Consider the following 25,715-nt stretch of genomic DNA (forward strand, 5'->3'; position numbering starts at 1 on the left):
TACATATTCTGCACCTTTTACTTCATAACCAAATCTTCTGGAAAGAAAACATTTAAAGACTACCTTTCAATTCATAATACTTAAACATTAAAAACTTTTTTCTGCAATTCAATGATATTCAAACAAATCTGATTAATGCTTTGGATGTATTTTTAGTATTAGTAATGCAATATGGTATTTCACATGCACATTTTTTTTTTCTTCATAATAATGGATTTGAAAAATCAGTTCTATTACCTTAATAAAGGTACCTTAATAAAGGTAATACTGAGCTTCAGATTATATATTAAATTATACGATATGATACATAATAAAAACATTACTCCAGAATTAGTTTATATAATTTATTTTATAAGCCCTTTCCCTATGCAAAGGCTACATGAAAATTACACATTTCCTGATGAAATGCACCGTTTTAAATGCGTTTTAGTATCATCAATAATTCCTTGATGACACTGAACATATATTAACAAAGAAAGAGCTTGAGAAGGTACACTGCCATTAGGATTCATCTGTACAAGACATTCTAGAGCTTTTGACCATTCTTCCCTTAATGCATAAGCTACAGCTAAATTATACTGTGATATAAATTTTGCTGATGATATAGTATTTGGAAACCAATTAGGTATATTCCCAACAGGTCTGCTACCATCATCATTTTTTTCAGTCAATTTAGAATCAAACCTCATTTGATGTTTTAAAGAATTTTCAGAAGAACTGGCAGGAAACGCTAACTCTATATCACTAGTATACTGAAAATTAAGATGTTCTACTGCTTCTGTTATTCTATCCATAAGTAAAAGAGACTCTCCAGCGTATAAATGAGCAAGAAATTTATGAGCTCCAGAAATTCGGGGTTGAGATAGCAATGTTTTAGCATATTCATGAGCCAAAAGTACATCTCCTAAACATAAGGCCACATATGAACTGGCAATAAGAATTGAATTCCTAAGACTTAAAATCTCAGCACCTTGAATAAAATTAGAGGGCAAAGTAGGTAAAGTATTGTTTTCTTCAGAACCATTTGCCTCAGTTTCTTCTGAAGGATTCTGCATATCAGATAAAGTTTCACCTGTATTGTTTAAGGAATGGTTTTCAGGAAGAAGAAATAAAGCATTTTTTAAACAGATCATTGCAAAATGCAATGAAGGTGTTTCTATATTTGAAGCATCATTTAATTTTGAATCTTCAAACACTAGTTTATCAGATGCTGAATTCATAATTAATTTTCTATGTGGTCCAGCACCTACCAGAGCTTTAACAAATGATTTATGTTTACATTCAATAAACTGATCAGTATTATCAGGTTTATGATTATGAATGCAACATTCTGCAATACGCAGCCATAAACGTGGATTTGAACTATATGCCTGCACAACTTCAATAAAACACGAAAAGGCTTCCTTGAATTTTTGTGCCTGCAAGTACATCATGCCTAAATTATACACCAATTGGTAACGAGTAGATATACTCATAAGATGGAGTGGACGAGAATTCAGTTTGGATTCTGTGTTATCTGTTACAAGTTTTATTTCAGAATCAAATGCTTGTATAGCTTTGTCCATATAAAATTGTCCTAAATGAGGTTTTCCCATATAAAAATGAATGCAACCTACATTATTAAAAAATATAGCTCGGAGACAATCTCCAGTTTCTCTAAAGTATTTTGAAATATCTTCTGGTAAAGTAACAGAATTGAGTAACTTCAATGCTTTACGATAATTTCCACGCTGATATTCCAACTGACTTTTCAAATAAAATGCAGGAATATTCTGCACCACAGAACCTGAAGACATTAAGTTTTTAATTTCTCTTTTGCATGCTTTCGAAGTTTTGATCATGGCATAACACCTAGCTTTACATAGTTGTAATCTACGTTTTAATGTTTCTGATATACAATTATCACTATTATCCTCTTTCTGATTATCTCTTTCTTTCTGATTTTGTCTCCCAGAATTTTTGCTTCCAGCAGATAGTCCTGATTCCATATATGCAATGAGACATAGTGTTTTCTTAGGCTGATAAACACAGAGGCATAATTCTAAAAATAAAAAACCTATATTTTTTGCTAATACTTCATCCAAAGGTTCTATATATTGGAAGATTTTATCTAAAATATTTATAGCTGAATTATATTGGTGAAGGTGATACAACACAACAGCTTGATTATATAGAATAACACAATTGTCAACATCCTCAAGAACCTCAATATCTTGGATGTCTATGTGAGCTTGTTTACAAATTTCGATTAGATTTTTATTGAATATTTCTGTTTTCTTGCAACCAGAAATATAATATTCAGTCACACATATATTATGAAATACCTTTGTGTCCTGCTGTCGCTTGGATAGCAATTTATTAAGAGAATTTAAACACTGTTCATAATTTCCCATTTCAAATTCTTGAAATGCAATAGTGGCCAACTCTTTGTCTGCATCTGGAACAGCTTGATGACTGCTTACACTTTCAGTTGAAATTTTTCTTGATTCATTTTCATCTTCGTCACACATGTTGACCTTAAATATTTCTTTTGCTCTCAATGAATTCCTCAATCAACCAGAGCAGTAAAAACCTAAAACAAAATATATCTTAAATAAAAGAAAAAAATAATAAGGAAAGCAATACAAGCAAAATATCATTGAAATTTTAAAAACATAAATAAGCACATAATTAAAAAAAATATATTCTTCCAAGAAAATAGAAACTTAATAAAGCATATCTCAAATTTCAGTATAGTTTCTTTTCCAAGAAGAGAAAACAAGCTCTACAAAGAACTGGATACAAAGAATCTTTACTCTCTTCTTTCTCTGTCACAGTAAGATGAATTATTTTGGCTGCATTATTTAAAAAAATTATCCATCCCATTAAAAAATTTCAGATTATTGGCAACCCTCCCCAAAAAATTAAATACCAGTTAAAGCCATGGATGAATATGCATGGAAGAAATAGACTTCCTTATAAACAGACTAAATGGTTACTTTATTATTATTATTTTAATTTAATTAAGTTAGCAGAAGTTAAATGATTCATTATGAAAAATTACTTAACTCAACACCTTGCCTTCATGGAGGACTTCCTATGAGAAATTAACTGTCATTATGTGTGGGAAAAGAATCATAAAAACCTCGTGCTACTAACACATTCAACAACATGTGGAGATGGGATCATAAATTTGAAAAGCATTGAAATACTTATGAAGTACGAAAAACTTTGAAAGTCTACTACATGACAAGATTTAATAATGCAGTGAATTAAGAAACAGTTCATAATTCATGCTAACCAATAAAACTTCCTACAAGATCATATATATTGCTGCCAAGATCGAAATTTTGTTCACATTAACAAAGCGTTTACCTGAAGTGAGTTTGTGTTAAAGGGGATTTACTGTATCATCATAGCAACAACAAACTGACACTCCATTTCTCTTACTTCAGACATGAAGGAGATTTACCTATGGCTCCTCTGATGACATAAGAAATGGCCAACATACTTCCTTCAGAATCCAACTATCAGCTGGAGAAACTCATTTGGTCTTCATTTTCCTAAATCAATGTTTAACCATGGACAATTTTAGATTATAATGCTAAGTGTTTAATATATCAAGAACAAACTACAGCAAAATAAATTACTCCCCAATTCTTAAGAAAATATAGTATACAAAGAAACCTTTTAACACTGAATCATTTATTTGCACACTTTTACAGACAATGATGAAGGCACAGTGATGATGAATTACTTCTCAAAATCCCATTCCTAAATATAATGCAGAATGCTGCACTTTAAAATCCTATAACAAAGTAAAAGGAATAAACAATAAAAATTTTAAAGCAGATTCTACTTTAACACAATAGTATTATTCTACTAGCCTAAGAATGTGATTGTGACGTGTTATTCTCGGTTTCTACTACTGTGGTAGAACTTCCAACAGTTTCAAGGTGATCTTTACATTACAGAGCATGAGCCAAAGGATTATATTATGTTTCCTTTGGAGGAAAGAACATGACTGTAGAAAAGATAAAAGAAAGTCACTTCTGCCTGGGATGTCAAAAACTATGATTTGAACAACATTGAAGAAGCATCTGATCTACCAGTGGAAAGTGGTGTCAGCATCATTACGCGACAAGGACATCAGCATATAATCCTGCAAAGAGGGAATCATAAAACATGGAATTTAAAAAAATGATGAAAAATACTCAGTTCTGGTTTTGATGCCATGTGAGTAGTGTCGCCTGGAGAGAGTTTTAAAAGTGCAACATCATCACTAAAACTTGAAGAGAGAGTTTATGTGACTTCCCTCAAATCACCATTTTGGAAGTAGAATTTTAGAAAATTGCAAGTCTTTTTTAAAATTTTCATAAAGTCCAGGGCATACTGAAGTTTTTCAAGAAGTGAATTGGTTTCAGACAGCTTCAATAACTTTGAAGAAAAATTTTCCGAAGACTTGAATGAGCTTGTAGATTAAATTTTGATAAAATCTCGGTCATCAGGAGTTTGATTTCTCGATGCAGTACAGCCCAGATTATGGGCTTTCTTCACATGTAAAGTTGAACAGTAGATGAATTCTGGTTATCTACATCTACTACTGGGTAGAACAAGCATTCGATGGAGGTAACCAAATGATCAGATTTACATTTGATGCAAATTGGCTTTGCATCTCTTGAGAACTTGCACTGGATCCTGGGAAAAGTGCCTTGGGATTATTACACCCCGTCTGTCCATGACCGAAGCAATAGCTTATAACATAATTTTGGAGATTTTCCCAAATGAAACTTCTTAATTTTAATAAACAAGGGCAGAAGGAATTTTTCATGGTACATCCCAGTGCTTTTGTCATTGCATTTGAATTTAACAACGAAAATCAGGTGGTTAACAGTTCCTTTCTTGGTCTTTTTAGTGAATTGCTTTAGCTTAACAATTGAGTACCCTTTGTTTAGTTCCTTCACTATTAAAACAAAATTTTCACTTGCAAAATTGGAGACTGTTCTTTTGTATGGAATATAGAAAACTGGAACTCGTTTTTGAAGACAGCCCTCGGAGTTCTTTCTCTGCTGTTATTGTCATGAAATATCAAGAGAGAGTGCCTGTTTAATCCTTGATGTTGTTTTCATTGAGAACAGATCTAAGTTCTCTCCACATGACTTGAGGATGATGGATGGCAGGCATAAATTCTTTTCCACAGGTGTTGGGATGGGAGGCAATTTCTTCTTATCAATCAATAAAGTCAATAAAGTCTAATTCCTTCAGACAACTGAGCGAGTTTTTCATGGATAAATTAGATGAAATTTTACAAGCATCAGAGTTAAATTAGGAATGCACATCTGTAGTCGTTTTGGCAGAATCCGAAAACACTGCACAGTTATCACTTTTCATCTTTGGTTCGATGTTAAAATAATCGGTCTCGTTCGCTATTTCCTTGGAACGAGCAAGTACCATTGTCACAGAAGTAGATGGGTCCATTTGAAGATGGCCATCATCAGCTTTTATTTCAGTGTCGATATCCGAGTCAGGCATGTTCCAAGTCACTAGAATCATGTCAGAATAGTCCACTAAGGTACTGGAACAATCATCAGCTGGGGCAAGTAGTGGTATCCCTAGTGGCTACATAAATCAAAGAGAAAATTCCATAATGGTGCAGTTGCCTGATCAGTTTTAACTCCTCTTGAGAAGTTCATCAGGAACATTTTCTCTACACATGGCTTTATACTGCAGTTTATGAATGTCCTTTAAAATCATGATTAGGAAATCATCAAGATTGTTTCGCTTTGATTGAACATGAGCAAGTATATGAAACATCAACTGTGAAATAAGCATTTTGTGCATTTCTTTGTCGCAAAATCAGAAGTGTCAATAATGTTCATCATGAACTTGTAATTGAGGAAAAGCCTAAAATTACATAGCCTTCTTATACAGTAAACTGATTATATAGTTTACTATGTAAGATGCAATTCAGTTGTTAAAGCAATTCTTACAACTATACAGGGAAATCCAAAAGTTGTGCAGATCAAACTTTTAAAAAATGCAGAAATTTCAAAGTGAGTATTAATGCTTAATTGTATTAATGGATGGTACCCTTTTGCACCACCAGTGATTAATCGCAACATGTTGTTTTGGAAAACATCCACTTTGTTTCTAACAGAATATGAGGCAGTAATAAAGTCTCATTACCCAATTGAACAACAGGATATGCATAACTTTTATAGGCTGTACACAAAACATCTTGGGTTGAACATTAAATAATACCAGCCAGATGTTTCAGTAATTTAGATCTCAAATGTCCTCAATCAATGGCTACATTTGTTTTCTCCAGGATAAGTTTGGGTCTAAATGAATGCCTCAGTAAAAAGAATCATATGTTCTATTTATATCTTTATTATTATAATGAAGGTAAATGTCATGGTATTTAGTACTATGGGAGAACAACTGAAAGGTAGGTTTTTCAGTATTTACTACATTATTTTCCCGAATCCAAGCGTTAAGAATATTTAAGGTCTGTTGTAACACACTCTACAGGCCAAAAACGTCATATCGAGTAACACTCATAACATCAACAGCAATTAACAAGATATTGATGCCCAGAACAGATCTAGAAATATTGTGAATTAACCCGTTTAACATTAAAAAGAATAGGGCACATTACTGCTCCCTGAGATAAATCTTATTTTCAGAAGTCAAACAACAAAAATCGGTGTTATATTTACAAAATTGTAATATAACATTAAAAATTTTGTAAAAATTATAAATTTTGTAAATAAAACGCTGATTTTTGTTGTTTGACTTCTGAATTAGTATTTATTCGGCGTGTTATTGTGTCTTAAATCTTATTTTGTTTGTCAATAATCCAACACTTTTTGACTATATTTAACACATAAATCGCTGGTCAAGAAAACTTTTAATCCACTTATGCAAGCTACCAGAAATGCCACATGAAATCAATCTTTTGAGCAATCCTGCTTTCTAAGTTTTATCAAACGTATTTTTGAAATCTATGAATACTGCAGGGGTTGCTTTCTCTGAAGGCCATCCTATATCTCGAGATAAGCAGACTATTTGTTCAGCAGTATATCTATGTCTTCGAAAACCTGCCTGCCTCTGAGAAACCACACGAGCTTCCTTCAACACAAACAACAATCTGCTAATTAAGACAAAATAACATGCAGAACAAGTATTAATTTAGAAGTCAAACAACAAAAATCAGCGTTATATTTGCAAATTTTCACAGCAAGGTGATTCAAAATTTTATGTCGTTTCAGGGAAAATTTAGTGAAAAGGTTAATGATTAATCTGTAAAAATTTGTAAATATAATGCTGATTTTTTTTTTTTTGACTTCTAAATTAACAATTTGTTAGCAACTAATCTCTCAGTTAACTTGCATAAAATGCTTTTAAGAGAGACTAGGGGGATAACTATCCAAAGTCTCAACCTATTTGTTAGGTTTGATAACTCGTAATATCATAGCCATTTCTCCAAGTTTGGTTTATAAACTTCATTAATACAAGTTTCACAAAATCGCTATAAGATTCCAACATGGCATGCACACTCTTACCTTTCACTAAAGTACAAAGACCATTTTACAGCGGCTAGAATATTGAAATCAGCATCTAAAAGCTTTTCAAACCTTGATGTATTTTTGCCTTGCATAGGTCTCAATGCATTTTTCTTTACTTTAATGGTACATTTGAAAATACTGATTTTAGCATAGTGCCTACAAAAGGCATTTGAGATGTCTTTATCAATAGCAAGTTCTTTGGTACCTATTTTAAAAGGTTCATTTGAATGAAAAATCTGTGAACCCCTATGTCACCTCTTCTAAAACCCAGTCCTTCCAAAAAGTTTTAAATGTAGACAGTTTTAAATTTAAACAGATTTGATGATGGATCTTTTTAAAATAGGCTGTGCCTCATGAACAGCTATACAGTCCTCCCTATATCCAGTTTTATGAATGAGTTTCTGCAGATTTTCAATCTAAAAAAAGTAGTATATTTCTTTCTTTGTCTTCGAGATACAAAGAGAGGCACATTTCAAAATTGCAAGTAAAAAATACTTTGAAGTATATTTGAGATTTGGCAAAATCAGAGCCAGTTCATCAGTGAGGGCCTCACAGTTAGTTCAATTTGCTTTTTTTTTTTTTTTTTAAAGATATATATATATAAAAAAAAAATTAAAAAAAAAAAAAAAAAAAAAACCCCCAGCAAGATTCCTTATAGGGAGAACAAATCCAACAATACTGGTTAAAAGTATTTTATCTCAAGCACCACCCGGACTATCGATTAGATCAGAGCTCTGCAACCAGTATGCCTTGAGCTGATACAGGTGTGATGCAGTCAAAATATTTTCTAACTAAATAAATAACATTTCAATGGTCCTCCTTAGAAACACAATAACAAGAATACGTGCAACAAAATATTCATATACTAAATAGTCTTTTAAAGGTCTCATAACATGCCATTTTTCTGAAATAATAAATCCCATCGCTTGACACATGTAGCCTACAATCTATGTAGTCGCTAGACAACTGCAGAGTATGCTTTGTTAGAGTGCTCCGTGCCCTCACCTAGACAAAGAATATGTATTGTTAAAAAGGAAAACTTCACCAAAACAGGAGTTGCTCCATTACATCACAGAGGGAAACAGTTGTGCATGCACGAAATAGCAGTCACCAAAGTTTGAAGCTGGCATCATGTTTAATGAGCTTTCAAAGCTTTGTGACTCCCCTTTTTTTCTGTCACATCAACAGAAATAAAGTCAATGTTCACACTGTGATATGGATCAATCAACAGCCATTGAAAGTGAAACTCCACTTTATTGTTCATCACTTTGTAGGTTTCCAACTTTTAGTTTTTATCATTAAACTTAAAAATTGGTGTAATGGCTGAATGTAGCAAATAACTTTTTGGCGAGAGCTTTTTATTTTGATGCTGATAAGCAAATTTTTATCCAAATATATGGAGTTCTGTAAAGAGATTTTCATAGACAACATTGCAGCAATAGCATTTTTATTGGTACCCTAATTTCGCGTGTATAGTCCGCGGACTACCTGTGTTTAAAATACGAATTTTTGAAGCTGCGGACTATTCACCAGTGCGGATAATACGCTGGTTGTTCAGGTTAAAATCGTTGAAATTTAAAAAACACGCTGTCATGAACTGCCGATGATCAAATATAAAAAAGCGCAAGATTCCAAGAAAACATTCGTGTGTATCGTATTGATAGTAAACCATAGAGCATAGTGCAGAATGAATGAGTAGTAGCAAGTAGAGCTCCTAAAATCCAGGCTGGCGCATCAAGCGATGCCAGGATATGAGCACTCACTTAGCGCAACCAGTCTTGTATCCCAGTATCCTTTGCACTGCTTTAGCAAAACTGCCGGGAGGGGGGAAAAGTAGTTGATGCATCAACTCAGTTTTTAGAAGCCTTAGTAGCAAGTACCTGGAGTACGAAAAAAAAAGCGTGATTCGTTTACTTATAGCGTGGTTTGGCAACACCGAGTGAGTGGGGTCAAAGGTCACATTTCATTACCACTTATCACGAGGATAGCACGTTGCACAGTATTTTGTTTTCGTATTTTGTCTTTCATCTTCGATAACGTTGATGAAACATCACCGGAGTTTTACTACTGAGTTTAAACTCAAGGTAGTTGAGAAAGCTGAAAAAGATGGAAATAGAGAAGTGGGCCGTTATTTTGAAGTGTATGAAAAAGCGGTGAGAAATTGGCGCAAACAAAAGGATGTGTTAAAATGCATGGAAAGAAAGCGATCCAATCGGCACAGAAAAGCAAAATGGACAGCTTTAGAGGAAAATTTACTGAGATGGGTTCTCGACCAAAGAAATGCCGGACGCTCCATTTCAACAGTTAAAATCCGTCTCCGAGCAAAGTCCATGGCAGAAGAGATGCAGATAATGGATTTCAAGGGAGGAATAAATTGGGTTTGTCGCTTCATGCGTAAAAAAACTTGAGAGTTCGCAGCAGAATGACAATGTGTCAGGCTGTTCCGGACGACGTAGATGAAAAAAAAAAGCTTCTTTCCTTCAGTTTATAAGTTATTGCAGAAAGGAAGTATTCCCTAAAAAATATTATAAATATGGACGAAGTTTCATTAACATTTGATTGCCCACCGAATCGCACCGTCGATACTTGTGGAGTGAAAACAATATTGTTGTGTGCGTACGGGTTCGTTATGAAATGAATGCACAAGGTCCGATGAAAAATGAACAAAAATTTATTATTATCACAACAAAAATGCTTCAATTTCCTCAAATCATCATGCAGTATTATAATATCTCACAGTAGTTATCTTTTAACTACTCAAATGTCCAATAGAATGCAATTCAAAACAGCTAAAGAAAGCTAATCCACAAATTCGCTACAATCAACAAGAGCAGTTTTCTAAACAACAACAAACTAAGTAACTACCACGAACTGAGATGTTTTCCTCCTTTTATAAGATTTTAAAATCACGCGCTAGAATTTTCTAGTACTTTCTCGAAATCAAAAAGACATATTTATTTATTTAATGTTAAATGCATGTGCTCTTGTATTTTTAATTTTTCGGCTTAGCTTTCTTCTTTTTACATTCGTCACGCACTGCACTGCGCGGGAAATAAAACCATTTAATTTATAATTGAACTAACATTAGCTTTTTAAATACCAAATTCGTAACAATATCAATATCAACAACTGATCAAGAAAAGACCCAATTCACAGTGATGCTCACCTGCTGTGCTGACGGCACAAAGTTGAAGCCACTCTTAATCTTTAAGAGAAAAACAATTCCCTCGGAAAAATTCCCACAGAAAGCGTCGTGATACGGTGCAATGAAAAGGGTTGGTGCAGCGAGGACATTATGCTCGATTTGTTTCAAGAAGTTTGGAAGAAGAGAGAAGGTGCCTTTTTCAATTCCAAAGGAGTACTAATTATGGATTCCATGAGGGCATACATAAAAGACAATGTAAAGGCGGAAGCTTAAAAACAAAAAAAAAAAAAAAAAAAAAAAAAAATGGTGCTGAACTTAGCGTTATTCCAGGAGGTTTGACAAAAATCCTGCAACCTCTGGATATTAGCGTGAACAAAACTTTCAAGTCCCACATACGTGCTTGCTGGGAGATCTGGATGTCGGAAGGTTTACAGACTTTCACAAAAGGAGGCAATATGAGACACGCTTCATACACTGAAATAGCCGAATGGGTTGATAAATCCTGGAAAAGTGTTAAAGTGTCAACCATCCGATCAGGATTTATAAAAGCCAGGATTGTTAGTGAAAGCGAGGAAATCACTGACAGTGAAGGTAGTGATGCTGAAAATGAACTTTCGGACACTCTTCCCGAAAATATATTAGAACTGTTTAATTCTGATACTGATGAATCGGACTTTGAAGGTTTTCGTGAATGTAGTAGAATGTGTGATTAATTAATATATGATTAATTAGTAAGCACTGTTTTTTTATTTGTATTTAGAGTTTTATTTCTGAAGGTATATTAATAAGTACTTTTTTTCTATTTATACTTAGTCCTTTGTTTCTAAAATACATTAAAATTGCCGTATTAAAAAAAACGTAATTTCGGACGTATAGTCCGCGGACTATCCGGTGATGCGAACTATCTGACGATTTTTGAAATTTTTTTAATATAAAATCGCGTCTGCGGACTATATGTGCGAAATTACGGTACTTCTTATTCCTAAAATTAATGCAGTACAAAGTCCAAAATCCGGAATCGTCGGGACTTCAGTGATTTCGGATTTGGGACTTTTCTGGATATTAGATCATCAATTTAAATCTGGTGAGATGGCATGCAGAAATTATACAATTAAAAAAATGAAATCGTAATTTATGAAATAAAGAACAATTATGATCTAAAGGGTATCAAAATTTACAAAAAAAAAAAAAAAAAAAAAAAAAAAAAAAAAAAAAAAAAGCTTAATATTTATTTGCTTACTTTGTTAAACATTTCTTTCAATGTAAGTTGTTTAAGTTGCTTCCACAAAAAATTCAAAAAATTCCTATTTCTTATATCATATACAATTGACTTTCCAATGCCATACTCCTCACATAATTTTGAGACGGATATGCCTTTATCCATTTTTTGCAGCAAATTCACTTTTTGTTTAATGGATATCGAAACATGGTTTCGCTTTGTAGATCCTTTGGCAGCTCTAGAATACGAAACTCTTTTCTTTAGTTTTTATAAAATTGCCGTAATAATAACAGCCTGCAAAAAATAATAAGCTGAATCAAACTAAAAGATTAGGGAGCAGCGCAGCCTGCTACATTAATTAAAATGAATCACTGAAATGAACTTAGAATCAGTAAAGATAATTTTAGCCTAGCTTAATAGTGTTCATTATACATTACTGGCTGTGCATCACAAGATTGGCGATAAAAGCTAAGTTGTTTCGCTAAATTTTGTCTTGCTCCTATTGCATATTGAATTTAGGCTGAATTGTATTAGTTTAGTTACTTACTATACTTACGTTTACTTCTTGCACATGCTTAAAACTAAACTGAGTCCTGAATAAATAAACTCCCACATATTCTTGACGCTTTATCTAGGGCCGGCGCTTAATACCACATGGTGCAGTCTCTACGGGTCCTAAATTCTGCTACAAAGCGCCTTCCTAAGTTCTAAACTTTCACCGCACCTAAACTTTGCATCCCAGTGCTTTCCCTAAATCATAAAAAAACTTTTCATCTCTTAATTTTGCTGCTTGGTGCTTCCGCAAATTCCGAAAATTTCGTCTTCCCTAAATTCTGCCGCCGCTTCTGGGTTTATGGTTAGCAGTTATTCTTAATTAAAATAGCACTATATTTGGCCTATGTGTCTCATTAACAAAATCTATTTTTAGCATATGAAAAGAATTTTTTTTAAAATTTTTCCTCATCAACATTTCTTAGAGCATTTAAAAATCTATAATCATCGCCAAGCGCAATGTTAGCATAAAAGGTTGCCATACTGTTAAAAGACGTAATCATGACATGTCAAGCGATATTTTAGGAACACTGATTAAAAACTGATACTGGCTAGAAACTTTGTGCTTCAAATCAATAAATCAACCGATATTAAAAATAAAGGACAACTGATAGCTATTGTACATTTTGTTGACAATGACTTTCTTAAAGAACCTTATTGTTTTGTAAGAAGGCTTCAAAGTAAACTACTGGTGAAGAAATTTTCTGAGTAACCGACGATTTCTTCAACATATATTCAATAGAGCATTGCTGTTTTGCATGGATGGCAATAACAGGTAGTAAAAAAAGTTTTGCCTCTTGTGTAAAACAAAAAAATTCAATAATACAAATCACACACTGCTGCATGAACTTGAGAAGCATTGATGATCAAGAATTTCCAGGGAAACTTTGGAACACAATAAATGAATGCATTAAAATCATAAACATAATTAAATCAAGAGCCCTAAATTCACGAATCTTTTGAATACTCTGCAGAAGTGGGAGCCGAATATGAATCCATATTGTTTAAAACTTCAGTTCATTGGCTATCTCGAGGCAAAATTTTGGCTAGCTTGTTTGAGCTTCACTATGATGTGCATGAGTTTTTTTTAGATCAAAATATGCCTGATGTTGATTACCAGTGCCTCGATGTTGATTACTAGATAGCCAAACTTGGCCATCCAGTAATAATAACAATATAACGTGGCTGATATATTTGAGCATTTAAATGAACTTAAAAAACAAAAATGCAGAGATGGAATGTGAAAATACTGACATGCTCTGATAAATAACAGGGGGTTCAAAATGTGAAAAATGTTTCAACTATTGTGTTAATTAAAAATGATAAGCGTTCATGCTGAAAAGATCTTGCCGAAGAACTTCAGGTTGCACTGCCAAATATTGAACTAAATATAAAAACTTTTGTGTTCACTGAAACAAGTGCAGGCATCACTATTAATCAGTCCTTATGTCATAATAATTATTAAGATTGTATAAAAGTGATGTAGTACAGTTTTTTTGTATGTATACTTATAATAAAAATGAATATTTATTTCAAAATTTTCATTATCAAAATTAAATTAATATCTATATATATCAGTGGCGTAGCTGAAGATCATCTTGTCCGGGGCAGTAAAAAATTTGATGCCCCAAAGCTGAAAGAATTTTTTTTCTACCTCCTCAAAAAATTCTCCCCCCCCCCAAAAAAAAAGAAACTACCATAGTTTGGATCCCTTTAAATAGCCGAAACTCTGGGCAGTGAATATATGCAATTGAGGCCAATTTAATATTTAAAGAAAAAAAAATTAAACAGTGTCTAAATTGACAGAAAAAGCGTACCCATTCTTGAATAATTAATTATACAGGTACTTTATATATTTCTGTAATATATTTCAAAAAAAAAAAAAAAAAAGAGGTGCAGTAGACAGGAAGGTTTCAAAACACAAACAAAGAAACACATGCAAAATCTCCAATATAAAGATTTGGTTAAAAATGATTCACTTCAGAATCTTTGACTAATTTAGGTTTCAACTCATAAATATTATTATTGGCTAAAGATGTACATATAAGTACTTGCACCATTACCATTATTGGTTGATCTTCGGATTATGGTAACTTGGCGATTTTTTGGCGACCAACTCTGCTACAGCAACCCTCTATTTTTTTTCGCCGCCATTTTGTCTTCACGAAGTAAAGACATGTTTCTTTTCTTTTTATTTACTCAACACTTTTTCCAACAAATTAAACTTATGCTAGAAATTTTATGTAACAAAACTGCTTAATCATGACAAATATTAACTGCAAAATTGGGAAAAAGTGCACAATCGCAAACTCCTTGCGCGTTTTACAGACTTTCATTTTTACTTAAAAAAACATCCCAGAATTGCACAAAAATGGCATTGCCCACACTCTTCACTATATCCATGTACACTGCTTTTTTGTCATAAATTAGAAAAATTTCACGAAAATGCATGAAAATTTTGTGAATCTTTAAATCCGGTAAAAAGAACATATATGAAATTACCTGATCGCGAAAAAGTATATACCTTTGCCAAAGATGAACATTTCCACGTATAAAATAAATAAAATATCCAAAAACTTTTACCTCTAAATTATCTATTATATTATAAACGTCACCAACGAATTCATACCGCAAACATTACAAATACTTAGAGTCAAATATTTAAATTATTTCCATGCACGTTTACTTCAACTGAAACATATACCAAATTGCTACAAACATAACATTCACAAAATAACTATCATTTAATTAAAATATAACTAAACCATATACATGTAGACTTATTTTTACTTAAAAAAACATCCCAGAATTGCACGATGGCATTGCGCACACTCTTCACTATATCCATGTACACTGCTTTTTTTTTTCATAAATTAGAAAAATTTCACGAAAATGCATGAAAATACTCAACGTATACTACTCAAACGTATTCCAAAATACTACAAACATATAAGTCCCAAAATCACGATCATTAAATTAAAATATAATTAAATTAAAAAACTACTTAAAATATAAAAAAGCACATACATTAAATTAATAAAAATTAGATTACAATCCTAATTACTTAACTAAATCATTGCTAATAACAATTTTCCAATAATACCATATTAATTTATTTACTCCTTACATTTAGAACAATGCATAAAAATAATATCCTCAAATGATTAAAAATACTAACTTACCTAATCTTCTTCAGAATCTTCATTACGTGGCATGCATACTTCCCTACAGAAAGAGTTCCAATCGGCTGCAGTACTACTGCTAATTTCTAAATCCGAAATCCAGTAGTCAACTGGCAGTCTATTCATCCAGTAATAAGAAATTAATAAAATTTTACCCATACTCAAACTACTTTCAGCAAACCACGTACCCTTCCTTACGCTCCGTTTCACAAAATGTCCATTTTCACCAGATTTCTTGCACTGCCATTCAAACTTATCTGTAATATCCTTCCTTTCACACAATCTCATTTCATTCCCACATTTTGGACATTCATACTTATCCGCAGTTAAACCTACACTCATACACCATTCAACCAATTCTTTTGAATTATCAGATAAACGCATTAAAAATTTAGAATTCACTTTAAATAGTGCCATGCAATCTGAAAATTAATCAACACTATTTCACACAACACACAATGAAGCTTAATACAAAATAATATACAGTCAAAAGTCGTTAACCTGGACTCGTCAGGACTTCGGCGATTCTGGATTATAGATCATCAGTTTAAATTGCGTAAGATGGCATGCAGAAATTCTAAAATTAAAAATATGAAACCGTAATTTATGAAATAAAGAACAATTATGTTCTAAAGGGTATCAAAATTTACAAAAAAAAGCTTAATATTTATTTGTTTACTTTATTAAACATTTCTTTCAATGTAAGTTGTTTAATTTGCTTCATTTTATGTGATAATACTTTCTCTTTAATTCTATAAACAGACATAATTTTTTGTTCAGTTACAAAGTTCAGTTTTTGTTCAAGTCCCGTTAATTGCTGTGCCGAGAATACCGACTAACTTGTCAATCGAAATTTTTTCGTTTTCACTAACCTGTGTGTCACATTCTTCATGTCTTTATCCATTTTTTGCAGCAATTCCACTTTTTGTTTGATGGACATCGAAACATACTTTCGTTTTGTACGATCCTTTGGGAGCTCCAGAATCGGAAATTCTATTTGACATAATCGAAAGTTCAAGTTTACTTTTATAGTATTGCTCTTACAGTCTGCAAAGTCAAGAGTGTGCGCAATGCCATTTTTGTGCAATTCTGGGATGTTTTTTTAAGTGAAAATAAGTCAACATGTACATGGATGATACCGTGTATTTGCAATTCTTAAAAATGCTGCAAGCAGTGGGCGATTCTGCACCGTCTCCCAATTTCGCACCTAATCTTCGTCATGATTAAGCACTTTTGTTCCATAAAAGTTCTAGCATAAGTGTAATTCAGCTAGCAGATTGTTGGAAAAAAATGTTGAGTAAAAAAAAAAAAAAAAAAAAAAAAAAAACATGCCTTTACTTCGTGAAAACAAAATAGTGTCCAAAAAAAAAAACAAAACTAGCAGATTGCTGTAGCAGGATTAGTCGCCAAATTTTCGCCAAAAAATCGCCAAGTTACCATAATCCGAAGATTAACTTATATTAAAAAAAACATATCTTATATTAAAAATAAACTCATATTATGGGTTTTTTCCTGCAAAGAACCCGTTGCCAACACTGCTGTTCTAGTCACCAAACTTTCTAATGGTAATGGCTTTAGCCATGTACGGTTAAAATTTAAAATAAAAAATGATATAAAGCATATATAAGTTAAATTTAGTGTTTTAAGGAAGATAATTTATGCATAGTGTGATATCACACATATGTAAGTCAAATTTAGTTTGCTAAACATAATTAGCACAAAAGCATGATATTACGTATATGCAATTAAAAATTAGCTGAAGAAACATGCTACTTAATAAAATGAAATTCAGGTTGGTAGAAAAGTACAAGCATATGCAAGTAAAGATTACTATAAAATAGTAAAGCAAATATTAGTATTATTATTGAAATAGACTTCTAATTAATTATATTATTATAAAAGAGTTTTTAAAAAATTGTACACTCATATCTAAGAATACTTCCTTTCTTTTTTCAGCTTTTTCGTTGCCCTGAAGAAGGCTGTCCTTTTATTTAAAAAATCTATGCCATTAAGTAAATTGCCAGAAAGGTATTAGCCTAAGAGGATATAATCTAAAACTAAAAGAAAATTTTACAAATAAGATTTTGCCATTATGATTAACTTTATGCTGACATAGGCATTCCAGTTCTCAATCAGCTAGATTTTCCTTGTGAAAACCACTTTTTTTCATAATTTCACTTTCAGAGACCACGTGTCTGATTTTTGGACTGGGCATGTGCACCACTTCCGGATTAACGAAATATGTGAAATGATTATTAGTCTGATGCATGTGATATCCATGCCTGCATAAGAATAACTTATGTCTTCCAGGTACTACTTTGGTAGACGGCGTACATCGAGATGAAATACCACATTTAGTAAGGAATTATAGGCCAAATAAAATAAAAACATCTGCCCTGAAGATAATGATAGTGCTGACAGATCAACTTCCAATTCATTGCGCGCCGCGGCGTTAACGATAAACAAAGTTTAGATAAGCAAACATTAAAGTTTAGATAAACAAAGGATATGCCTTTATCCATTTTTTGCAGCAATTCCACTTTTTGTTTAATGGACTTCGAAACATACTTTCGCTTTGTAGATCCTTTACATATTGGTAAATATATATCAGAAATTCTATTTGACATAATCGAAAGTTCAAGCTTACTTTTATAAAATTGCTCTAACAGTCTGCAAAAAATAATAAACCGAATCCAATCCGAAGATTAAGGAACAACGCAGTCTGCGACATTAACTGAATTAGATAATTTTAGCTTAGCTTATACCGTCCATTATACATTAAATGCGCATTTGTAATCGTATTTTGCGCACACGCATATTCGCAGCCGTAAAGGTCTTAACGACTTTTGACTGTAATTGGTTTTAATATCTATAAATTTAATCTAATGTTTTAAACATTATTTATGGCTGTTAAATATTAAAATAAATTTAATTTTGCATTTTTTTTTTTTTTTTTTTTTTTTTTTGAAAATGATGTTATTTAGTATGATTATTTAAATAATTGGCTGATCTTTGGAATTTGGCGACATTTTGGAGGCGGTAAAGGTTACTACCTAGGACTTTGGTAATAATGTGAGAAGTACTCAGTTCCGATTACGCATTATTTTGTGTGAGGTAAATGAGAGATCATGAGATATGTCATGTGACATTAATGGACGAATTACAGTTCTTTAATCGGAAAAGGGGGAGGAATTTGGAAAACTGTAGTACTATATTATATTGTATTAAGCTTCATTGTGTGTTGTGTGAAATAGTGGAAGTGTACGTGCCACATAATGAAGATTCTGAAGATTAGGTTAAGTTAGTATTTTTAATCATTTGAGGATATTATTTTTATGCATTGTTCTAAATGTAAGGAGTATATAAATTAATGATGATATTGATTTAGCAATGATTTAGTTTAAAGTAATTAGAATTGTAATCTAATTTTTATTAATTTAATGTATGTGCTTATTTATATTTTAAGTAGTGTTTTTTAATTTAATTATATTTTAATTTAATGATCGTGATTTTGGGTTATATGTTTGTAGTATTTTGGAATACGTTTGAGTAGAATACGTTGAGTATTTTCATGCATTTTCGTGAAATTTTTCTAATTTATGAGAAAAAAGCAGTGTATATAGATATAGTGAAGAGTGTGCGCAATGCCATTTTTGTGCAATTCTGGGGTGTTTTTTTAAGTAAAAATAAGTCGACGTGCACATGGTTTACTGATATTTTAATTAAATTATAGTTATTTTGTGAATTTTATGTTTGTAAGAATTTGGTATACGTTTCAGTTGAAGTAAACGTGTATGGAAATAATTTAAATATTTGACAATAAGTATTTGTAACCATTTGTAATGTTTGCAGTATGAATTCGTTGGTGACGTTTATAATATAATAGATAATTTAGAGGTAAAAGTTTTTGGATATTTTATTTATTTTATACATGGAAATGTTCATCCTTGGAAAGGGTATATACTTTTTCGCCATCATATATGTGCTTTTTACCGAGTTTAAAGATTCACAGAATTTTTTTGCATTTTCGTGCAAATTTTTGTAATTTATGAGAAAATAGCGGTGTAGATGGATCAAGTTAAGAGTGTGTGCAATTCTGGGATGTTTTTTTAAGTAAAAATAAGTTGACGTGTACATGGTTTATGTGTATGTGTTATTTTGAAAAACGCGTAAGGAGTATGGTATTGTGCACTTTTTCCCAATTTTGTAGTGAATATTTGTCATGATTAAGCAGTTTTGTTAGATAAAATTTCTAGCATTAAGTGTAATTCGGCTAGTAGATTGTTGGAAGAAGTGTTCAGTAGATAAAAAGAAAAGAAACATGTCTTTGGCAGCGGGAAAAAAAAAATAGAGGGTTGCTGTAGGAGAGTTGGTCGCGAAACTTTCGACAAAAATTTGTTAAGTTACCATAATGTAAAGATCAACCAATTGCACAAACTCTGTGTCCATGTACACATCGATCTGTTTTCACCTAAAAAAAAAAAAAATCCTGGAATTGCACAAACTAGGCATTGCGCACTGCCTTAAATTTGTCCATGTACATATCAATCTATTTTCATTTAAATAAAATCAGGAAGCTAAAACAAAGTTAAAACTATCATGGTAAACAGAAGTGAGGTTTCATCGCCAAAATTTTTAAAAAATTGTCGCTAATCAAAGGGGCACCCAATTCTACACTAGAGCGAATGTCTATATTATACAATGTATTAAAAACAGATAATTTTAGCAGTTCAGGAGTGCAATTATTACGTTACACCCCAATGTTTGCAAATTACTGTTTTCATCAAATGAAACTTTATACTACAAAAAATGTTGAAGTTAAACACACACACCAAAAACAAAAATGTGTGAGTTGCTGATGGAAATATGTCAATAAAATGACAAAAGAAATTTATTTTAGATGCAAAATCATGGGTTAAAAAATTCAAGTCTTCAAAATAATGTTAAAATGTTACATAGCAGAAATAAAGATGCTAAATAAATATACACAACACACAGAATACTTATTCCTACTACAATTGCTATGTTAAAGAGGTGAGTAACATATATCAAGAAGTGCATACTTCAATTAAAAAGTAAAAACAGGACTAGTACCTCCTTTCGGACAACCTCCTTGATCACACCGCAAATCACGACCGAAAACATAGTAACTCTATTGCGCATGTCCATCTAATTTTCTTTTCATGTGTTGCCTCTCAGTTGAAATTAAAATATGGTACCTGCGATGTAACATTTGTATTTCATGGCATCTCTCAATCGTGTACCTGAACAAACACTGTCAAATTGTGTACTGTAAAGTCATTTCTGGAATTTCTTCATGCTCGTAAAATCTCGTTACTATAGCGGATAAAGTACCCAAATTTGACACTTTTCAATTTAATTAATTTTGTGCTGAGAAAATATTTCACTTTTGAAATTTTGAACAGCATTATCACTTAAGCTATTTTTATTTATATTATGTAGTAAAATGCATAGATTATCAATTTTTGTATCATAAATCACGAATGCCTTTAGCAGAGCTAATGTAAATAGGCAACGTTTTTCGTAAAGTAGGGTTCAGTTTAACAACAGGCAGAAAGGCTTATTTAAAATGCAAAAATAAATTCTCTTTACTTCTAAGTGAAAGTCCACTTATGTACTTTTGAAATGATGGCAGAAAATTTCTCCTCTACACTTGATTTTAGTGATTTAAATGTATCCCCTTGGCTTATTGAGCAGTGTACAGCGATGGGTAAATTTATTTATGTTTTTAATAGTTTAAAAATGCAATAATTAATATTTTTAAGTGTTAAAATTCAGTTTGTCGGTTATAGTAATGTTTATCTGACTACTTTATTCTTATTTTATTTTATAGGTATTATGAACCCTACGCCTGTTCAGCAATATTGCATTCCAAAAATACTTGCTGGAGAAAATTGCATTGGAGTATCAAAAACTGGTTCTGGTAAGACGTTGGCATTTGCTTTGCCAATATTGCAGAAATTGGCCGAAGATCCATACGGTATATTTGCATTGATTTTGACACCAACAAGGGAACTTGCCATACAAATATCGGATCAGTTTAAAGTAATCGGGAAACCTATTCAATTAGAAGTAAGTGCGTTTCGAAAAAGGAATACAAAAAAATTATTATGGTTGTGATATAGCGTTGTGATTAAAAGGGTAGTACTTGCTATGTAGCCATTTCAAATTTATGTATTTATTTTTTTTTTTAATTATCTAGGTATCTGTTGTTATTGGAGGCATGAATATGGTAGCTCAAGGAAAGGAAATCAACTCTCAGCCCCATATCATGGTAGCAACTCCTGGCCGCTTGGCAGATCATTTAAAAAGTAGTAATGATTTTTCATTCAAGAGAACCCAGGTTTTGGTTTTGGATGAAGCTGATAGACTTTTGGAGGGACAGTTTACTGAGCAGGTAAATATAATGTGTGCATCATCTATATAAAATGCTAGAAGTACACCAAAAATATTTCTTTATTTGTGTTTTCCTGACAGAGATATTGATTTTTTTTTTTTTTTTTTTCAAATTTGTGCTATTTAACACGGCATTACTCGCACAAGAAAAAAAGGTACAAGTCTAATATACGCCCTAATTTCACCAAATGTGGCGATATGTGTTCTGCGCTGGTTTTTGGCACGATTGCGTGTTCTATGGCAACCCTGTTGACGTTGAAAAATCTTTCGCTGGAGCTCGTTGGTTCGCCTCTGTGTCTGAGAAGATGGGAGGGAAAGATAAAATGGTAGTTGTTAAAATGGTCGGCAAAAGGAAATATGATTGTGGCTATCCTGTTGAGGGGTAGTGGGTATTTGGAAGTGTGGAAAGAGGGTCTGGGAGATTATTTTTAATGGCAGTGCGTGATAGAAGTAAGGATTTGTAATTTTATTTATTTGTGAACCATAGTATAAATTTTCTGGATAATGCATCTGGCTGTCATGTAAATAAGATAGTGATTACGTGGTGGCATGTTAAAGGTGGTATGAAATTTATATTTCTGCTATTCGAAAACTCATTAATTCATGGTAAGTGCATTTTGTTTTATCCTTGTTCTTATTTTGTAGAATGTTATGTTCATTGGTTCTTTAGTATGAATTTCTGTCGTTATTGTTGTTTTTTTAAATTGTTTGAAATTTATTTTAGTTTATTTTGTTGTTTAGTGTCTAGACTGTACAATTCGTAGATCTTTTTTAAAGTTGAAACAGAACGCTGTGTACATGGTATTATTTGAAATTTATTGTTGTTATGTTATTTTATTAAAGCGAGGAGTGCGTAGATCGTAGATTCCTTCCTTGCCTAAATTATGCAATTCGTAGAATTTTTTTTAAGTTTAAACAGTATGCTGTGTACATGGTATTCTTTGAAATTTATTGTTGTTATGTTAATTTATTAAAGTGAGGTGTGCGTAGTTTGTAGATTCGATCGTTGCCTACATTGTGCAATTCGTAGATATTTTTAAGTTAAAACATGTTGCTGTGTACATGGATTCTTGTCAAATATTTTTGGTTAGAAACTTTACGTTTTTGGTATCTAAATTTTTTGTTTTTGTTTCGGATTTTTAGCTAAATTGTGTGTTCAAAACGTAGTTTTTGCATGTGCGAAAACCGCGTTTTTGGAGACATTTTAGGCTAAAAGTTCAAAATGTAGACAAAAAATTTAGATAGTAATGTGGCAGCGTAGAAATTTGGCGACTTGAGGGCGCATATCAGAGTAGTTCCGAAAAAAAGAAGGGGATTGCTCATGCCTGGTATAACATTCCCAGGGCAGTTTTTTTCCTCTCTTTTACCATTTAATCTGTACAAAAGAACAAAAACAGAGAAGAGAAAACGTAGTTTTGAACATATATTGAAAATTTTACCTTTGATTTGCACATTTCTGACAAATGCATGCCATATGTTTCATGCATACATATTTTTCACAGACAAATTTAGTTTTTCTGTCTTTTTTGGCCTCGCATTCAACACATCTTTTATATGTCATTTTGGTACTTAACGTATTAACGTAACCAGGCCAAAATTAGCATAAATCGACAAATTTGGCAACCCTACGTGTTATACGTAGTTTTTCGTAAAGAAATTATTTTTCTTATTGGTTAGATTGAATGCCCTGAAATACTTTAACTATGGGTATTTGGGATCTGCCTGCGAGTGAAAAAGATGCTGTTGAATTGTTGCAGGGATATGGAATTATACCGAAGGAGCATACTTGTAAAAATTCTCATAAAATGAAACTGTATTTTGGAAAGCAAATCTTCTGGAAATGTAATGTCGAAGAGTGCAATCAACATTTGTGTGTGAGAACTGGAAATTGGTTTGAAGGTAGTCAAATTTCATTTGTGACATCGGTGCGCTTCATTTATTGTTGGTGTAAAGAGTTAACCTCAATTAAATTTTGTGCAGAAGAGATGGGAATTGCTGACAAAACTGTTATAGACAAGCTCAAGCTGTTAATGGCGAAGACGGTTTTCAATCAGTGCTAAAAGCAATAGCCAAAAGATTTCCGCCGAAAAAATAATTCTGCAACTTATTCAAATTCGAAACCGGAAGGGTTTAATTGCTATTTTATATTTTAAAACAAAATAATATAAAAAACTGTATTAAAAATTATCTGTAATTAATAAATGTACATTTTCTTTCTATTCATACTTTTTTACTCAAACTTACAAATCGCACCAACCTGGTTGCAATAATACGTAAGTACCGTCATTTTTACCTTTTTACCAGGATGTGTATCGGCCTCATTATTAGTCCAAAGGGATTTCAGTCCCGAAGGACTATTGCTTTCGTTTTGGCATTTTGCGTCGGACTCATAAACGTCGGTTCACTTTTCAAACTGTTGCCACAAAATGTTAGAGTCCTGCATTATATTTGAAGAAATTAAATAATGAAAAATCTGCATAAATTATTGTCTATTTCTCGCATTGTGATAAAACAATAGTACATAGAGCCATCGAATTTTGAATGACGAAATCCTACTGCGAATATGGGCATCTGAAATCCCAAATTTGGAATTTGTTTTATTATAGATTTTATATTTTGTAAAACTTTAATGAATTTTTGATTTACAAACTCAATGCTTTAAATGCGAGAAATGGCAACGTTATATAGAAAGAAAATACTTTTATCTCCAGCTCGCGAGACTGTGTATATCGGAAATTCTAAAGATATGCTTAATTTAACATTATTTTGCGATATTGCTCTTAAACTGAATTTTATGGTTTAAGTGCGAAGAACATGATATTTAATAAATAAAGGTAACACTCAAAATGTTAAAAAAAGTCCCTTTGGACGTAATTTAAAATCTGAAAATTTTCAGTTTTTTTTTTTTTTTTTTTTTTTTTTTTTTTTTTTTTTTATGAATTTTTACTTTTAGGCTTTGTGGGAGCATAGCTTGTTGACTTATAATCTTCTATCAGCCAGTGTTTTTAGAAATGAACGTCGGGTTCGATGCCTAGTAGTTGGTTTCTTTGTTGATAACAAAATTATCCCTGCTTTTATTGCAGCAACGTCCAACATGAAAAAAAAAATGGTGCTTGCTAGCCATTCAAACCAACCATCTTTCCAATAGCCACAGGCCAACTACTTGTTTTTTTAGCCATTGAAGCCGTTTCATTCATGACATGGACGGCAACTTTAATAAGGTTATAAAAAGTTATTTCTGGTTTCATGGCTTTTGCACTCTCAAGATCAATTGCATCATCATTATGCATTGTAGACAGGAGAAGCACGTTTCTATTTTGGAGGGATTGCATAAGAAACAATGGTTGTTCCTTTCTGAAACTCAGAATGCTAAAAAATATTGGAGGAATTTCTTTTTTATTTTTCCTCAAAGTTCCAAGACCTGTTTCCCCCCCCCCCAAATGTTCTTGAGAAAGTGTATAAGATGTATACCAGTTGCCCAGTGTTAAATTCTTTCCTGAGTTGTGAAGAGGTTCCATTAATCTTTTTTTATCACACTATTAGGAGAGTTATCCACTTGAAACAGACTTTTTGGCTACTGTCCCGCATAAATTTCTAAGTGTAGAAAACTTTGGAATCGACCAGCGCAAAATTTTTGATTCCATATTTGGATG

At 32.2% G+C, this 25,715-nt stretch overlaps 2 protein-coding genes across 7 annotated transcripts in view; one reads left to right on the forward strand and one right to left on the reverse strand.

Moving 5' to 3' along the window:
* Positions 1–330: 330 nt before the first annotated feature.
* Positions 331–20,892, reverse strand: Not10 (CCR4-NOT transcription complex subunit 10). Of its 5 annotated transcripts, XM_035375583.2 has the most exons (3): positions 20,740–20,799; positions 16,147–16,222; positions 331–2,572 (listed from the first exon to the last, which is right to left on the reverse strand). In XM_035375583.2, exon 3 carries the CDS (start codon positions 2,508–2,510, stop codon positions 387–389), a length of 2,124 nt encoding a protein of 707 aa, XP_035231474.1. In that variant the 5' UTR covers positions 2,511–2,572; positions 16,147–16,222; positions 20,740–20,799; the 3' UTR covers positions 331–386. The 5 variants fall into 5 exon arrangements, with proteins under 5 accessions (XP_035231474.1, XP_035231469.1, XP_035231481.1 ...); XM_035375578.2 differs by lacking the exon at positions 16,147–16,222 and having other exon boundaries at positions 20,740–20,892; XM_035375590.2 differs by lacking the exon at positions 16,147–16,222 and having other exon boundaries at positions 20,709–20,849.
* A 329-nt stretch (positions 20,893–21,221) lies between these two features.
* Positions 21,222–25,715, forward strand: part of LOC118203336 (putative ATP-dependent RNA helicase DDX49) — a 35,634-nt gene continuing 31,140 nt past the window's right edge. For both annotated transcript variants that reach the window (XM_085815909.1, XM_085815910.1), the window contains exons 1-3: positions 21,222–21,376; positions 21,500–21,738; positions 21,869–22,063. In XM_085815909.1, the coding sequence (XP_085672035.1) occupies positions 21,292–21,376; positions 21,500–21,738; positions 21,869–22,063 (519 nt within the window). In that variant the 5' untranslated portion in view covers positions 21,222–21,291. The remainder of the gene's footprint in view (positions 21,377–21,499; positions 21,739–21,868; positions 22,064–25,715) is intronic.

This window comes from Stegodyphus dumicola, chromosome 4 (genome assembly GCF_044657685.1).
Source record: "Stegodyphus dumicola isolate Sdum_Otavi_A_Nest chromosome 4, ASM4465768v1".
In the NCBI taxonomy this organism is placed as follows: Eukaryota; Metazoa; Arthropoda; class Arachnida; order Araneae; family Eresidae; genus Stegodyphus; species Stegodyphus dumicola.